Below are 15,333 nucleotides of genomic sequence, written 5' to 3'. Positions count from 1 at the left end.
ACTGGCCAGCACTTGTATGTGAGAATGCTGTTCATAGACTTTAGCTCAGCATTCAACACCATAATACCACAATAACTCATCTGAAAACTGGACAGACTGGGCCTCAGCACCTCCATTTGCAAATGGCTGCTGGATTTCCTCAGCCAGAGGCCGCAAGTGGTGCGTGTGGGCAACAAGGTCTCAAACAGCATCACCCTGAGCACGGGGGCTCCACAAGGCTGTGTGCTCAGTCCTCTGCTCTTCACCCTGCTGACACATGACTGCGCACCAACCTACAGCTCCAACCACCTTGTGAAGTTTGCGGACGACACAACGCTGGGCGATGAGACCCACTACAGGAAAAAGGTTGAGCTCCTGACCACTTGGTGCAGAGACAACAACCTCCAGCTAAATGTTAGTAAGACCAAGGAGATCAATGTCAACTTCCAGAGAGGCCACAACAACTACCCCCCATTGACCATCGACGGCGCTGCAGTGGAGAGAGTGAGCAGCATGAAGTTCCTGGGGGTGCACATCAGGGAGGACCTCTTCTGGACCACCAACACAGCTTCACTGGCCAAGAAAGCACAATAGCGCCTCTACTTCCTGCGCAAACTCAAGCGGGCAAGTGCTCCACCACCCATCCTGATCACATTCTACAGAGGAACTATTGAAAGCATCCTCTCCAGCTGTATCACTGTGTGGGGCGGTAGCTGCACTGACTATAACAGGAAAGCTCTACAGCACATTGTGAGAACAGCTGAGAGGATAGTTGGTGCACCACTCCCCTCCCTATAAGACATTTACACCACTCGCCTCACCCGCAAAGCCATCACAATTGTTAACGACGCCAACCACCCTGCGCACTTTCTGTTCAGCCTCCTGCCCTCTGGAAAGAGATACAGAAGTCTCCGCTCCCGCACTACCAGGCTCACCAACAGCTTAATCTACGAGGCTGTGAGACTGCTGAACTCTCTTCCCTCACAGATCCGAGCCAGCAGAATCACCAGGGTGACAGGAGTATGGGATGACAGACTGGACCCTACACACCCCCACCCCACCCCACCCACCCACCCACACACACACACACACACACATATACATGCACATTATACAAAAAGGAAATAGTGGTTGAACCAAGAACGGGGTAAACATTTCTGATTGTAAACAACTACCTCTGCATTGCAATTGCACACATCTGCTGCTATGTTTTGTATATTATTAGCGATATTTACTTGTTTAATATTATCTTATTGCTAGGGATGTTTTTTTGTTTTTGTTATTGTTGTGCATCTGCACTTTATGTTAATGTCTACGCATAGGACAGTGTGAAACGTAATTTCAATTCCTTTGTATGGCAAGCACATTCGAAGAAATTGACAAATAAAGTATTCTATCCTACTACAGAAATGTTCTGTAGGCCTGGGCTAGAAGACAATGTTAAAGGTGCATGCTACCACACACAATTTTTGAAGTTTACAACTCAAGCCTTTTGTCAATTTAAACTGGAACTTAGTAGGGTGTCACCTAGGGGTGGCCAATCAGATTCTAAGGGTGGTATGTGCTACCCATAGACTGTACATACTGGACAAACGGATTCCATAGGCTCCAATAACACGTTTTTTGTCCATAATGGGAGGTGGCCACCACCGCCATTTTGACCGTGTCACAGGTTCCGTCCAGCCCAGACAATTCCATAAAAGGGAAGAGAGGAGGCGCTGAGGGTGGGGCTGTAAGGCTGGGATCGAGTGACGAACTAGCTACGAGCTAACCTGAAGCTAACCCTGGCTAACCCAAAGCTAAAGCGGAGGTGGGAGCCGGCTAACGGATGTAGCCACCTAGCTTCAATTCAACCGGAGCTAACTGGAACACCCAACGACCTGACCCTCACACGGAGTTTAGGTGGAGGTTTTCTGCGCCTGTTCGTGAGAAGTACCTGTATTAAAAAAGTTTTAAATCGGTAAGTTTATAATTTATTTTCGTAATGAAAACATTTTGCTTTGAGCAAGTTTTCAGTACAGTTTTTTTCGACGCTATCACTCCTGAGTCGCACCAGCCATTAAATGTATCATGAAGAAGAGAAAATATATTTAAGTCGTATTTTGGGGGGGCATTTTATTATCTTTCTTACAAAATCTGAGACCAAGCGTTTCACATTGCAACACAAGCACCGGTAACCATAACAGAATGAACAGCCAGCAGAGGAGAGGATGGCGGTGTTTCAAACCCTCCCGGCCGGCGTGGAGAGCTTATTCCTGGGCTGGAGCCGGCCCTCAGCACCCCGCCACAGGCTCCAACAGATGCTGGCGGTGTTTCATATATTTCCAAAACATAATACTTGTTTGTATCTTGTACAGCCAACTAGCCTTTATTCTGGACTCAGTACAATTTACCAAAAGTAAAGAGACATTATACAGATGAAGTAAGCACAAGATAACTTACTGGAATACACGGAATTATCATGAGAACCAGAACAAGAGAGCCTGATAACAGTCATGTGAAAATAACAGTTAAAAAGTATGTATGTATAATAGAAATAAAAATATATTAGAATTAGTGTAACTCACTGTGATCCAAACAAATCAGCCATAGCTGATTAGTAAATATGACATGAGGTCTGGGAGTTTTTAAGTTTCATTCTTTTATTACATTTTTTTCTTAGATCTGTTAAAACGTCACCATGGCAGCCTGTGTGTCAACGTCAGCTACACAAAGCAGCAAGTGTAAGTACCAAGTACTTGTCTTGACCACTTCATGAATGGTTTTGTACTTTAAACAGCTAGGCCAAACCTGTTATTTTTTCCTCCATAGCCATTTGGATCATTGGAGACAGCTGAGTGAGGCGTGGTGCCCAGAGAGCTGCAGAGACCGTCGGAGACAACCTTGGCCTCCCTGACGTCTGTGTCTCCTGGTTTGGTTTGGGGCGGACCATCGACATACATACATGTGCCGACACTTTGCGCCCTGTTTTATAAAATGTAGTGTTAAAAATAAATGTTTTTGCTCAATTACTGGAATTTCTTTGGTTAAAACAAAAGTGAGGAATAATCATTTACAAGTTATTTGTACAACAGGCCCATTTTAAATCCCAACAGTTTCTTAGCAGACAATAGAAATGTGTTCTTTACTAACTTTACTTGGTTTGAAAATCTTACTAAAATAAACTTGAGTGCCGTATTGCAAAACCCAATCATACTTGTTATGTAAACATTAGCTTTGTAGATATTTTTTACAGATATATATTTGTGTGCAACAAAAACCAAACTTAAATAATTTGTCATTCTTTATTGAAAAACAACAAAATACAGGTATACAGAAGTGTGGGAAAATGATAATTTTAAAGTATTGCACTATAAATGAAGTGAGATGAGATGAAGGTGAGATGAAGGTGGACGCCAGCGGGCTGGACGCCGGACGAGGAAACCTGGAGACGGATCGCTCAGACAGGAAGGGAAGAGCTTCCTCTTACCTTGATGGAATTAAAGTTAGCCATCGTCTGAACGCCCAACTGTACGGTCTGAGGTCAAAGGTCACAGGAAACACACCAGTCAGCAGTCATACAGATGCATAAAGATAACTGTAGCCATGGCAACCAGCTGACATGTCCCCACTTTCACCAGCAGCTGGTGCCTTCCGGGTCACCTGAATTCCTGTGTGATGTCAGCACGGTCGGCCGTGACTGCGGCCATCAGAGGTGATCTCTGATCAGCTGAATGAACTCACCTTCCAGGGTGACGCCGTGTTAGAGTCTGCTTCATCCTGTAAACAAACAAACAAATGAGTGGTAACAAAAACACCACGTCTGGTTCTGGTGGAGGCGGAGGACAACATGCACCTTTCCAGGAGCAGAACCCAGATGTTCTTGTTGCTACAAACAGAGACGAGCAGAGTTAAACCAAGAAGTGAGAGGGACCAGCTGCTGCAGACAGGTGACGCTCACCTGAACCTGAACCATAGGAGCCTCCTCAGCCATCAGACCTTCTGACTCCAGTTCAGATGCCACCTTGTTGATGTCCCTCAGGCGGGACTCGTTGGCCTTCAAGTCCTGCAGGACAAAAGCACCTGCTGATAACCTTGTTGCTGTCGGGTTAACAGGTCTGGTGTTAGAACGTGGTGGATAAGAATGTTCTGACGGGCCGAGGTTTCTGAACTCACCCTGCAGGACTGGGCCTGCTCCTTCAGGGCCTGGATGCTGCTGCCGTAAGCCGACAGGTCCGACATCAGGGCCTCGTGCTTCTTCAGGAGAGCCTGTGGAGCAGAACATCAGAACCTTCAGCTCGTCTGACACAAGTGGAGCTTTCTCGCAGCGATGGTCCAATCGGATCCGCCACCGTAAAACAAACCCTGCTCAGTTCACCGCAGACGCAGCTCTGCGGGTGTTTAGTGGAAAAGCGTGAGCCTTCTGCCGGCTGCCACGTGTCATGGCTGCTCTGCAGCGGGAACACACATCACAGCTTGTAAACCGTTTGAAATAAGAGCAACGGGAACACGTTTGTCATCACTTCCTGTGCGAGGCCAGCACTTCTACCCCTAACCCACGAGACGCTCAAACGAGCAACGACGTCTGGTAGACAACCGAAGGAAATGACAAATACAGAAACACTAATTATGAAGGACTGGAAAGAGAGCAAAGAAAAGCGATTAGAGTTTCTCAGGAAGGGACTTCCATACCTCGGCCAAGTCCTCGTCTTTCCCTTAGTCTGGACTTCCAACGATGGGCTCCTTCTCCCTCATCCAGGACTCGGCCTCATTAGCATCCGCAAAGTACTGCTGGGCCTGCAGAGAGTCCTCCAGGTCCTGCCTCCTCTGGGACGCCTTGGCCTTCAGCGTCTCCCAACGTCCATGAAGCTCCCACAGTTTAGTCTTCACTTCCTCACCAGCGAAGTGACCTGGACCCAAAAAAAGTGAACCAGAACCTGCAGACACCTCAGAAACATGTCAGGACCAGACCTGCTCTACCTTCCTCCACCATGGTCTCTCCTTTCTGGGTGACAGCCTTGATGCGAGGTTCATGACCTGTGATCTCAGCCTGCAGAGCCTGGTGCTTCTACAGCAGGTTCTGGACACCAATCAGGTCCTTCCCTGAGGACACATGTTAGAGTTCAGCATTATGCAGTAGACAGACCATTTTAACCCAGGGGTTTCTTTCTTCTACAATCTGCTCTTTAACTGTATTATTTCCTGCTATTTCAGCTGTTAACTTTATTTTTTCTCTAAGTGTTTTTCTCCCCAGAAGAAGCTACAATAGTGTTCTGCTGAGCTGTGGTGGCCTCATGGAGGGGGCCATCGGCTAGCACACTGCTGCTAACCACTTAAACATTCTCCCTCTCCTGATAATAACATTTTACTTTCTTTGATGTTGGATGTGCTACTGCTAGTTTACCCGTTTAATTACAGATTCACTAGGATAAAAACAATAAAATTTATCTCTCGCCAAATAGAATATTTACTAAGAAATCACAATGTAATGTGTGTGTGTGTGTGTGTGTGTGTGTGCATGTGTGTGTGTGTGTGTGTGTGTGTAAAAGCCATGTGTAGTGTTTATTTATAAAGCATATGTTGTTGGATTTCATCCAGAATCGAGACTTTAAAAATATATAGTTTAATTACAGTTTGATTTATTTGACATCTGTATAATGTTTATTATTTTGTTTTCCCCCCTAAATACCTAACGTTTTAGTTTAACATGAATATTAGTCATTCATCCCAAAACATAAAGTTACACTGTTTAAATTTTAATAGGGGAAGACTGCAGGAGGGAGCGGTAAAATACAGAAATCCCCAGCAAAAACAAACTTTACGAGTCTGATGAAACTTGCTGGTGTTCCCGCTGCTTTTTCGGTAAACAGCGCCAACAAAAACAAAGAAACTTGGGATCTTGTCGGCGTGGCGGTGGGATTTAAGGGAAACGCTGTATGCCCTATAGACTTCTCAACGAGCTGCAGTATTTCTCCGGTCAGATCTGTCTCCGAGGTCGAGAGCTCCACGAGCGGTCAGCCCGCAGCAGCGAGGCGCCGCATCGGTCAGCCTGCCCGGCCTGACCGCTGGGGATTACCGGATGAAAGAATGGAGCACAGTGGAGCACAGGTGTCCCTCCAAGCGGCGCGCTCCGTCATATTTCAACCCATTTTTATCTTAAATGCACTGGGTTTTACCCTTTTACCCATCGAAATATGCCCTATTAATTATTTTACCGTATTTTACATTTAAATTTCATGGTTAAACAGTACATGCTACATGTTAAACTGATAGTTAGCTAGCTACTTCAGTAAACTCAGCTAGGTGGCAGTGACATAAAATACAAATATAGATTTTAACTTACCGAAAAAAATGAAGTGGAGACTCCTTGGACGTTCTATTAGTGCAATTAATACCACAGCAAGTCATTTTGTCCAACAATTGCACCAAACATATCCAAAACAGAATTCACAAGCACAGAGACTCAAAATCCCGAAACAGTTTCCAGGAGAGACCGAGGCTGTACTGAGGCCTTTCCACGGAGCTAGCTATGTGGTCACGTGGGTCTGAGGCGGCGGTCACGTGTGTCGGATGCTCATTAATTATACAGAATTTTAGGCTTTCAATACACTTAAACAGAAGAGTGAGAAAAAAATTCACCCCCTCAGAGTTGTCATGAGTATAAACTAGATAATTTAGACAAAAAAAAAATTTTGGAACCAGGCTGTAAACATGTTTATTTCTGCTGTGGAAATGGCATTTTTAACATGGGAGTCAATGAGGATTTGCTCGCTTCTGAGACCAGCCCCCAGCGGATGAAGGTGGAACTGCAATTTTTCTTACTTCCGGGTTGGGACCATTTTTAGAGAGGCATTGTGGGGCTTGGTGCTACCCCAGGCCACTCCCTGGACACGCCCCTGGAATTTAAATCACAGGAGATGTCCAGAGTTTTTAAAGCCCGTGTTCATCGTGGGACCACAGACATATATATAGACTTGGGACTGTTTGTAAATATTATTGACTGCTTGGCCGCTTTATCAGAACCAGAGACGTATGTGTAACAGACCATCTGGGTGTTCAAGGGCCCGTATGTGGAGGGCCTCACAGAGGCTACACACACCCAGTTCTTTGGACTGTTTGTATGTAGATGTAGCAGGACTGGTTGGCGTCTCAACCAGTTGATCGGCCAGCCTATCACACATATTAATCAAACCAGCCCACCATTAAAACATATTACAGAAGATAACTCTACTGCTTGTACTATAAGATTAATGCACACAATTTAATTTAAGACATCTAAATGCATGTGTGTGTTTGCACTGAATGTGTTCGTGCACATGGTTCACACGTGCGACCATCAAGAACAAAGTAGAAATTCAGCGAAAGAAAGCGAATTGACTACATATTAATTTGGTTACAAGTGAACCTAGAGCCCCATGACTGCTATTATTTGAGGTACGGAGAGTGATCACGCTTGATCAAACAATGGGCTGAGACAATGTCTTCCTCCAAACTTGAGTTTATTTACACACAATGCATAAAACAAGTTCTTCTATATAAAAAAAGGAACAAGACAGTTAAAAACCCCAGAGGGGACTAATGACACCTTCTGCTGGAGGAGGGAGGCAAAACGACCAGGGCTGTGTAGATGTATTTACTTAATACACACGGCAATCATCATGCAAACAAGAAAAAGAATAAAAACACGCACTATTCTCCACACCAACTGGTAATACGGCTGAGCCCTCTCACGTATGCGGCCCTCCACAGCCAACCTTCTAGTCGTCATAGACCCCCTTTCTAAAAGTGACTCACAATGAAAACATTAGTTTTATCAAAGGAAAAATAAGTATAACAAAATAATCAACTGAACAAAAACAGCAGTGTCAGCGCTTTCTGTTAAAAGGAAGGAAATAATTATTAAACTGCTGATTTCCTTCCTTTTCAATTAATCATCACACGCTTACCTGTTATGTTTCATGGGACGGGCTCACAGACAACGGGTAATCGGCACATCCACACCACCATAGGCGTCATTTTAACCGGGGACGCCGGGGACATGTCCCCGGCAAAATTTGTGATTGGCAGCTGTGTCCCCCCCACTTTCAAAAAAGCCTGCTGATGAGGATTTTTGTTTTACCAGCTCAGATCTTATACCAGGGGTCGGCAACCTGTTCCCATCAAAGTGCCATTATTACCCGTTTCCCACAGTAAAGAAAACATCGCAGCAGCCGCAGCATTGTGGGCGGGGCCTACCCTCAGACAGCAGAGAGCTGCTCACAACCAGGTGACAGCAGCCGGTACCGGTCGCTCGCATGGGCATCGCACCCGTGGGGGATTCAACACCCACACTTTTCCAGCTGTTTTGCTCACCTCCACACCAGTCTGGTTTCTCTATGTCGCACTCGCTCTGTTTGCCTCATCTCCTTCTTCACCTCCCGCTTCTGACAGCCGATGTCGGGTTTCCAGGAGAGCAGGAGAGGGAGGGACGGAAGAGCTCGACTGAATTCATAATTTTACATCTTGACATTAGCTGTACAAAGTCTGAGTTTGATAACGTGAAGAACAACAATTTGCAGAGGTTTATAACAGGTGCAGTGCCAGGTTTTCATTTTTGGGTGGGCCACGGTAATTTTGGACGGACCTTAATAAGCAGTGACTTAAGTGAAGCAGGCAGGTCGCGCTAGAAAATTTCGTTTAAAAAGTCGTCATAAATGTGTTCCCCCGTCATTTTTATTTCTAAAATATGAAGTAAAAACTCCCAATTTAATTTTCATTCATTTGTCATTAATATGTAGTCTACACCCGTGCGTTAAGTGGACCATCTTCCAGTGAAAGCAAAGCATCCAGTCCACCTCTCCAAATGCGTAAAATGTGCACCACAGCCGTTAGGCGCGTCGCGCGCACCATCAGCTACATCAGCCCAGACAAGAGCAGAGCAAATAGAATAGAGGATCATTCTGTCTGGATGTGGATGGAGAATACATTTTACAGCAGCCTGATCATCATTTAAATAAAACCATCACCAGTCTTCTAGTCCACGCTATCAGCATTATTTTAATTGGTGTGTGTGTGTGTGTGTGTATTCCACTTCCAACACTGGTCTAACCAACCAGACCAGCATGTCCAGTAACATATTAATGTTACAATTAAACAGTTTCACTTCATGTAGGAACATTTCACCTGCCGTGGCCCGACCACTTCTGCTCCACATGAACTTTGTGCGTGATCAAATGTCTCTACAGGTGCTTTCTAAGCTGCTATTCTGCCTCAGACTGGATGCGTCATGCGTGTCCATATTAGAGACGGGAACAAGCGCTGTTCAGCCAAAGTTTCATAATTTCATAAAAAGAACATTTTTGCAATTTTTCCATTTTTCCATCCCTCAGAGAGACCGGGTTTCCAGACCGCTTCAGTGGGAGGAAATCTTATCGCATGCACCGTGGTTCTGCACTGCGCTGCTAACCCCTCTACAGATCTTCAGCTCACTGTCCACCGTGGGCGCTCCGAGCCGCGCTGAACACAGTGTCCAGTATAAAGCTCTGATGTTCTGATGGGAATCAAGTTACCTCTGCGATGTGCGTATTAAATTGTCAGCTCATCCATGCGCATCAGTGTGCGTCGGGGTAATTCTTTCAAAACAACCAACATCCTTGAGTTTATCCATCAAAATACAGTCAAATGGAAATATCTGTAACCTGCCATTTAACTGTTTTGCCTTCTTGTGAAGATTGTTGCAAAGAGAAACAATTAAACTTGATTAACCCCAGAGCCATGCGCACTGCGCTGTACGTCGTGACTGTAAATGAGGGGAAATGATTTAATCGGATCCTTTTCTTTTCAACATGGTTTAATGTAAAGTTTCATTCTGTACAAACTTTAGTTACACCAATCTAACTAGACAGAGCCTGGATTTGTATTCTGAACAGTTTAAACATGTTTAAAACGGAGACATGCGTAACGCGTCTAAAATTCGCACCTGCTCCGCTATTATGGAAATTAAACTAACAAGGTGAATAACATCAAATTATTTTAGGCACAGACAACATCTCCCACACTTTTGAAAATCTTGCAACACGCCTGGTCGCTCGTGTACGTCAAAGTTATCTTTCATAAGAAGATAATCAATAAAACGATTTATATGAAGTGGATCCAGAAGTTGTAGCCCATCTCTGCCTACAATATTTTGATATTTTTCACCCTGTTGGTGGTTTTACTGAGCAGGTGCCACTTTTGTCATACGTTTCTTTTAAAAACATGTTTAGACTGTTCAGAATACAAATCCAGGCTCTCAGAACCAGAGCGCATGTGAGAAGGTTCCTCCCACTGAAGCGAGCGTTTTCCAAACCCTGTCTCTCAGAGACTTGTCACTTAGAAAATGTTCCCTGATTATGAAACTTTGGCTGAATAGTGCTTGTTCATGTCTCCAATGTGGCGACGCATCCAGGAGCTGAGGAGAATCCCAGAATCTGACATCCTCCAGCTCAGGAAGCGCATATGATTACGCACAAGCGTGACGCGTCAACCCGGTCTCACAGTAAGACCGGGTTGGACCTGTTCAGGTTTACGCAGACAATCTTTACATTTAGAATTAGCTTACAGATGTAAAATTAATGCAGTAAAATATAAAGCATTTTATTTAAATATTCATTCATTATTTTACAAGCACAGAGAGCCGCATCAGATGGATGGAAGAGCCGCATGCGGCTACAGAGCCGCCGACCCCTGTGCTAGCCTACATTGTCCCCAGCAATTTTCAAACCCCACTCAAGTGTATGGTTATTGTCCCCAGCAATTCTGAAAACAAACTGACGCCCTTGCACACCACTGATCCTACAGCTCATTTACACACACACACACACACACGCACACGCACACGCACACGCACACACACACACACACACACACACACACACACAGCCCCAGCCCCAGCCTTTCTAAACAATTGTATAAAAACTAAAAGGATCCCTTACCCGTAAAAATAATCCTCCATGCACCCAGTGTACAGCTCAGACACGCTGCCCCACCTGTCTGTCAGGACACCAGGTAAACGTTCTCGCCCAGCTTCTTCTTCTTCTTCTTGTTTATTGGCGGGTGGCAACCAACTTCTAGGTGCATTTCCGCCACCTTCTGTGTGGGAGTGGGAGTCGCAATAGGGAGAAACTGTTCTAATTAAATTCTATTTATGAAATTACTAGTCTTTAAAAATTCAATTAGTAATTTATAAACATCTAATCCTCCAATTAATATATTCCTCAAATTCAACTTTTCATTATCTTTCATCTTTAATTGTCTAGATAATATTTTCCTATTCTTTATATATTTGTCACATTTACACAACACATGTTCTACCGTTTCTCTATCCTTTCCACAACCACACATTCCTGTACTATGTTTACCTATCATAAAGAGTGTACTGTTTAAACCCGTATGCCCCATTCTCAGTCTTGAAATTATCATTTGATTCCTATTACACATTGGAATGTTTTCCATTTTACCCAATCTGTCCCTAATTTTATATAGATGTCTTCCCTTTTCCTCTCTTATCCAATGCTCTTGCCATTATTCCATAAGTATCTTCTTAACATATCCTTTAATTTCTGCCATGCTATGCAAGATGTCCACCATATCATTCATTCGAGAAGCTTGTTTAGCATAAAAATCCACGTAACTTCATGTTTTGCTGCACATCTCGACATGTCATGGCAAGATAATCGGGGTGGCTCGCTCTTGGTATCTCTGTCTAAGTTGAATTACTGAAATAGATGGACTTTTACACAATATTTACATGTTTCCAGTTTCACTTGCATGTCCTCCATCAGATTTCTAGATTACCTGGTGTGACTTTTCCAAAGTGATGATTTGTGCTGGTCATTGTTACCAAAACATAAAAATAGCTCTCAGCTGGAACCTGTTGGACTCATCTGCTGAAAGCTGAGCTTAACTTTAGCTAAAATCTGGAGGTATGAAAACTACTTGACTCATGAGTCAACTTGTTTATGAATTTTTTTAAAAATCAAAAACCACCCCAGAGTTGTTACATGCACTGAAGGAAGATACATTATTAATCATAGCAGAAAGCGATTGTTAATATAGAATAGAATAGAAGAGACTTTATTGATCCCACAGTGGGGAAATTCACTTGTTACAGCAGCACCAGCACTCACCAGAATCATTTGAAGAGAAATAATAACAAATAGGCAGTAAGCTATTATTGTAACCTTCGACCACTAAAAACTACAAATAAAAATGAAAAACTTGGGTTCCAGAACTATGCAGCATGCTGTAAGGGACACAGGCATACCATGTAAATCCGGTATTGCACGAATATTGAACACATACTGAATATTGCATTGGTGTTATTGTGTACCAGGATCATGCCAGTACAGCTTAAACTGAGGGGTTATACACTGAGTGGGTAGGAGGGGTGTTGTAGGATGGAGGTCATTTTCACCACCATTCTTCTTTAACACATTCAACTGCTACTGCAGTCTTCTTCAGAGCTCGCTGCTGAAGTTTCAGTCCTCCTCCTTTTGTACAGCATCAGATGTTGAGGTGACTACAGGTCCAGTCAAGAACAGGACCTGTAGGGTACAGGGTAGGGTACAGGGTCCTAACAGCCCATACCCTCTGGGGGGTACTTCAGGAGTATGGGGTACCAGGCCCTCTGATACGGGCTGTAAGGACCCTGTACGACTGGTGTCAGAGCTCGGTCCGCATTGTCGGCAGTTAGTCGAGCTCATTTCTGGTGAGAGTCGGCTGCACTGATGCAACTGGGTTTGTACTGTATTGTATAATAAATAGTTTTATATTTGACATGTTTGATTAGAAACTATAAATGTTTACTAAATATATTTGTATATGTCATAACCTGCCTTCATTTTATTTCTTAAGAGTAAAGTCCCTCTACTGTGGATTTAGTTCTGTGTTATAATCCAACCCCTCCTCTTTAATCTGGGCTTGGGACCGGCAGAAGTGACCCAAAAGGGAAACTCTGGCAGTTAGTTGGATTTTTTTTTTTTGGTTTGGTTTTTATTCAGATGCTTTCTGAACTTTAAGTTCATCTTTTTCATGTTTTTTGTTTAGTTTTGTCTTTAAAAAGACAGTTGTTGTCATGTTCTGTGTCCCTCTGTCCCCAGCCTCCTCCTGTTCTCCTCCAGGTTCTCCTGCTTAGTTCTTTCCACATTTAGTTTACTGAATGCACCTGCCTTCCCTCCAGATCACTCACACCTGTCACCTGTTCCTCTGATCACCTCGTTCTGTGTTTAAAAGTCCTGTCTTTTCCCTCAGTGTTTGTCGGTCCATCGTTGTGAGTCAGCGTTGTTTTGTTCCCTCGTCAGGTTCTAGTCTTTGTGCTCATTATTGAGCTTTTGTTTCTTTATTTTTTTTTTGGCTTTCAGTTTTCTGGATTTGATTCCTGCATCTAAGTCATTTTTGTTGCCACCTTAATAAAAGGATTTGACCTTTTTTCAACTGCTCTTGCCTCGAGTCATTCTGGGCTTCTGCGTTTTGGGTCCTACCTGCTCAGCGTGACAGTTTTTGGCTCTTCAGGAGTCCTAATCCAACGGTTGATTCACACACGTGCCGGATGAGAAGCGTGTCCATTTGCCCATTTCTGTCAGCTGTTATCTTTTTAAGGTGTAACAGATTTAGGTGTTACACCTCTGAGCCAGAATCTTCTCCAGAACAGAGTGAATGCTGCCCAGAAACAAGCTGTTTCCTCTCTTACTGAAATGCACTCTGTCTGGGAGAAAAAGGGCGTTGTTGGAGAACCTGAGCTCAGGATGCTTGATGACCAGGCCCCCAAAGCTCCTAACAGCCCTCCTCAGTAAAGAATTAACCTGTTTTCTGTTGCTGTTAATTCTTCCTGGTCGCCCGTATCTCCACGACTGCCGTTCGTTGATGGCGGAAAAGGCTATTCTCATTTCCGGAAAGTCCTTATGGAGGTGGGACAAATCCTTTTGGATCTGAGAAGCCAGTTCCACCGGGGAAACGAGACCCAGATCGTTTCCTCCAGCGTGAACGACCAGAATATCTGGAGGACCGTGTGTGGGAGCCTCGGAGTAAAACCTGGGAAGGACACCACCCCTGCGCATGCCTCCTTTACCAAACCATTGGACCTTAGCTCTGAGTCCAAAGTTTGTCCCAAACTGCTGCTGAGCCGCCTCTTCACCCCGTCTGATGTAACTGGATCCAATAATCCAGGTTAGTGGAGTTCGAGGCTGCTCAGACTTGATGGTAGATGCAGTTTTGGGGGGTTCAGAGACACTTTTGGGTCCTGAATCCGTCCCTTTCCTACGACCTTTGAGGCGGATCATAGTGGGGCGTTTCTGCTGAGGTGTGCCTTCTGACAGCCTCGGCCTTTTAGCAGCGCTGGGGAAATCAGAGTTCTCCTGACCTCCGTCACTCGAACGCTTTCTTCTCCCCAACAGCTGAATGCGAGGAGTATCCTGGAGTTGGACAGAGGACATCTGTCTTTTCTCCACTAAGGAAATTCCTCGGTACCTTGCCAGCATTTTATATCTTTGGTCTTGTCGATTAGCCCGTAAAACAGGGGAGTTTTTTCTGGAGATGGATGTTAAACCTCCACTGGGGTCCACAGACACGGCTGTCTTGAAAAAGACACTTGGTTCCTCAAAGGGCTGAATCTGACGAGACTTGTCAGGTTTTGATGCAGACAGACACAGTTTTTGTGTTTCTGCAAAGCTAGTTCCTCTGTAGCTAGCCAGAAGTTCATATCTGCGTCGTTTGTGAAACGACTGTAGCTCAGAGGACCTTAGCCCTGACTGGAAACCTGGTTGGCTGTTTGAGAGAACAAAGACCATTTTGCACTCCATGATATTCGAGCAGTGAATAATTTAGCTATAAATATTCACCAAATGCACCAGATTTCTCTGAAGGAAGCTGTTAAAAGATGTTGTTTACACAAAACCAACAAGTTTTCTGAGAGCAACAATCCATCCAACCACCTTCTTCAAAGCAAGTCTGATACTGACTGACCACTGACTGCAGACCTATATGTATATGTCCATGCTGCAGACGTGTTAGTCATAAAGGCTTTGTGACGTCATCGCGCCACCTGCACCTCCGTGCGTGCAGACGATTACAATTGTACTGGTGCACGTGCTACTTTACGTCTGCTGGTACTACGATACGTCTTCTACTGGTGCTACAAGCAAGGGCGTCAGTTTGTTTTCAGAATTGCTGGAGACAATAACCATACACTTGAGTGGGGTTTAAAAATTGCTGGGGACAATAAAGTAGGCTAGCACAGGGGTCGGCGGCTCCGGAGCCGCATGCGGCTCTTCCATCCATCTGATGCGGCTCTCTGTGCTTGTAAAATAATGAATGGATATTTAAATAAAAAGCTTTATATTTTACTGCATTAATTTTACA

At 44.4% G+C, this 15,333-nt stretch overlaps 1 protein-coding gene across 5 annotated transcripts; it reads right to left on the bottom strand.

The window, feature by feature from the left end:
- Positions 1–1,058: 1,058 nt before the first annotated feature.
- Positions 1,059–7,393, bottom strand: LOC129153520 (spectrin alpha chain, non-erythrocytic 1-like). Of its 5 annotated transcripts, XM_070550267.1 has the most exons (6): positions 4,939–7,393; positions 4,651–4,868; positions 4,135–4,227; positions 3,920–4,024; positions 3,815–3,847; positions 1,059–3,738 (listed from the first exon to the last, which is right to left on the bottom strand). In XM_070550267.1, exons 3-6 carry the CDS (start codon positions 4,198–4,200, stop codon positions 3,685–3,687), a joined length of 258 nt encoding a protein of 85 aa, XP_070406368.1. In that variant the 5' UTR covers positions 4,201–4,227; positions 4,651–4,868; positions 4,939–7,393; the 3' UTR covers positions 1,059–3,684. The 5 variants fall into 5 exon arrangements, with proteins under 5 accessions (XP_070406368.1, XP_070406366.1, XP_070406365.1 ...); XM_070550265.1 differs by having other exon boundaries at positions 1,059–3,847; XM_070550264.1 differs by lacking the exons at positions 4,651–4,868; positions 4,939–7,393 and having other exon boundaries at positions 3,920–4,603.
- Positions 7,394–15,333: the final 7,940 nt, after the last annotated feature.

Source organism: Nothobranchius furzeri, chromosome 4, assembly GCF_043380555.1.
Source record: "Nothobranchius furzeri strain GRZ-AD chromosome 4, NfurGRZ-RIMD1, whole genome shotgun sequence".
NCBI lineage: Eukaryota > Metazoa > Chordata > Actinopteri > Cyprinodontiformes > Nothobranchiidae > Nothobranchius > Nothobranchius furzeri.
The sequence above is the reverse complement of the archived record's forward strand: the minus strand, read 5'-3'. Positions and strand labels throughout refer to the sequence as shown.

Excerpts from the sequence above, each read along its gene's own strand:
- LOC129153520 (XM_070550263.1), bottom strand. The coding sequence starts at position 4,243 with ATGTTCTGCTCCACAGGCTCTCCTGAAGAAGCACGAGGCCCTGATGTC. Across the intron at positions 3,848-3,919 it reads CTCCTATGGTTCAGGTTCAG|CAACAAGAACATCTGGGTTC; the intron begins GTGAGCGTCACC and ends CTCTGTTTGTAG.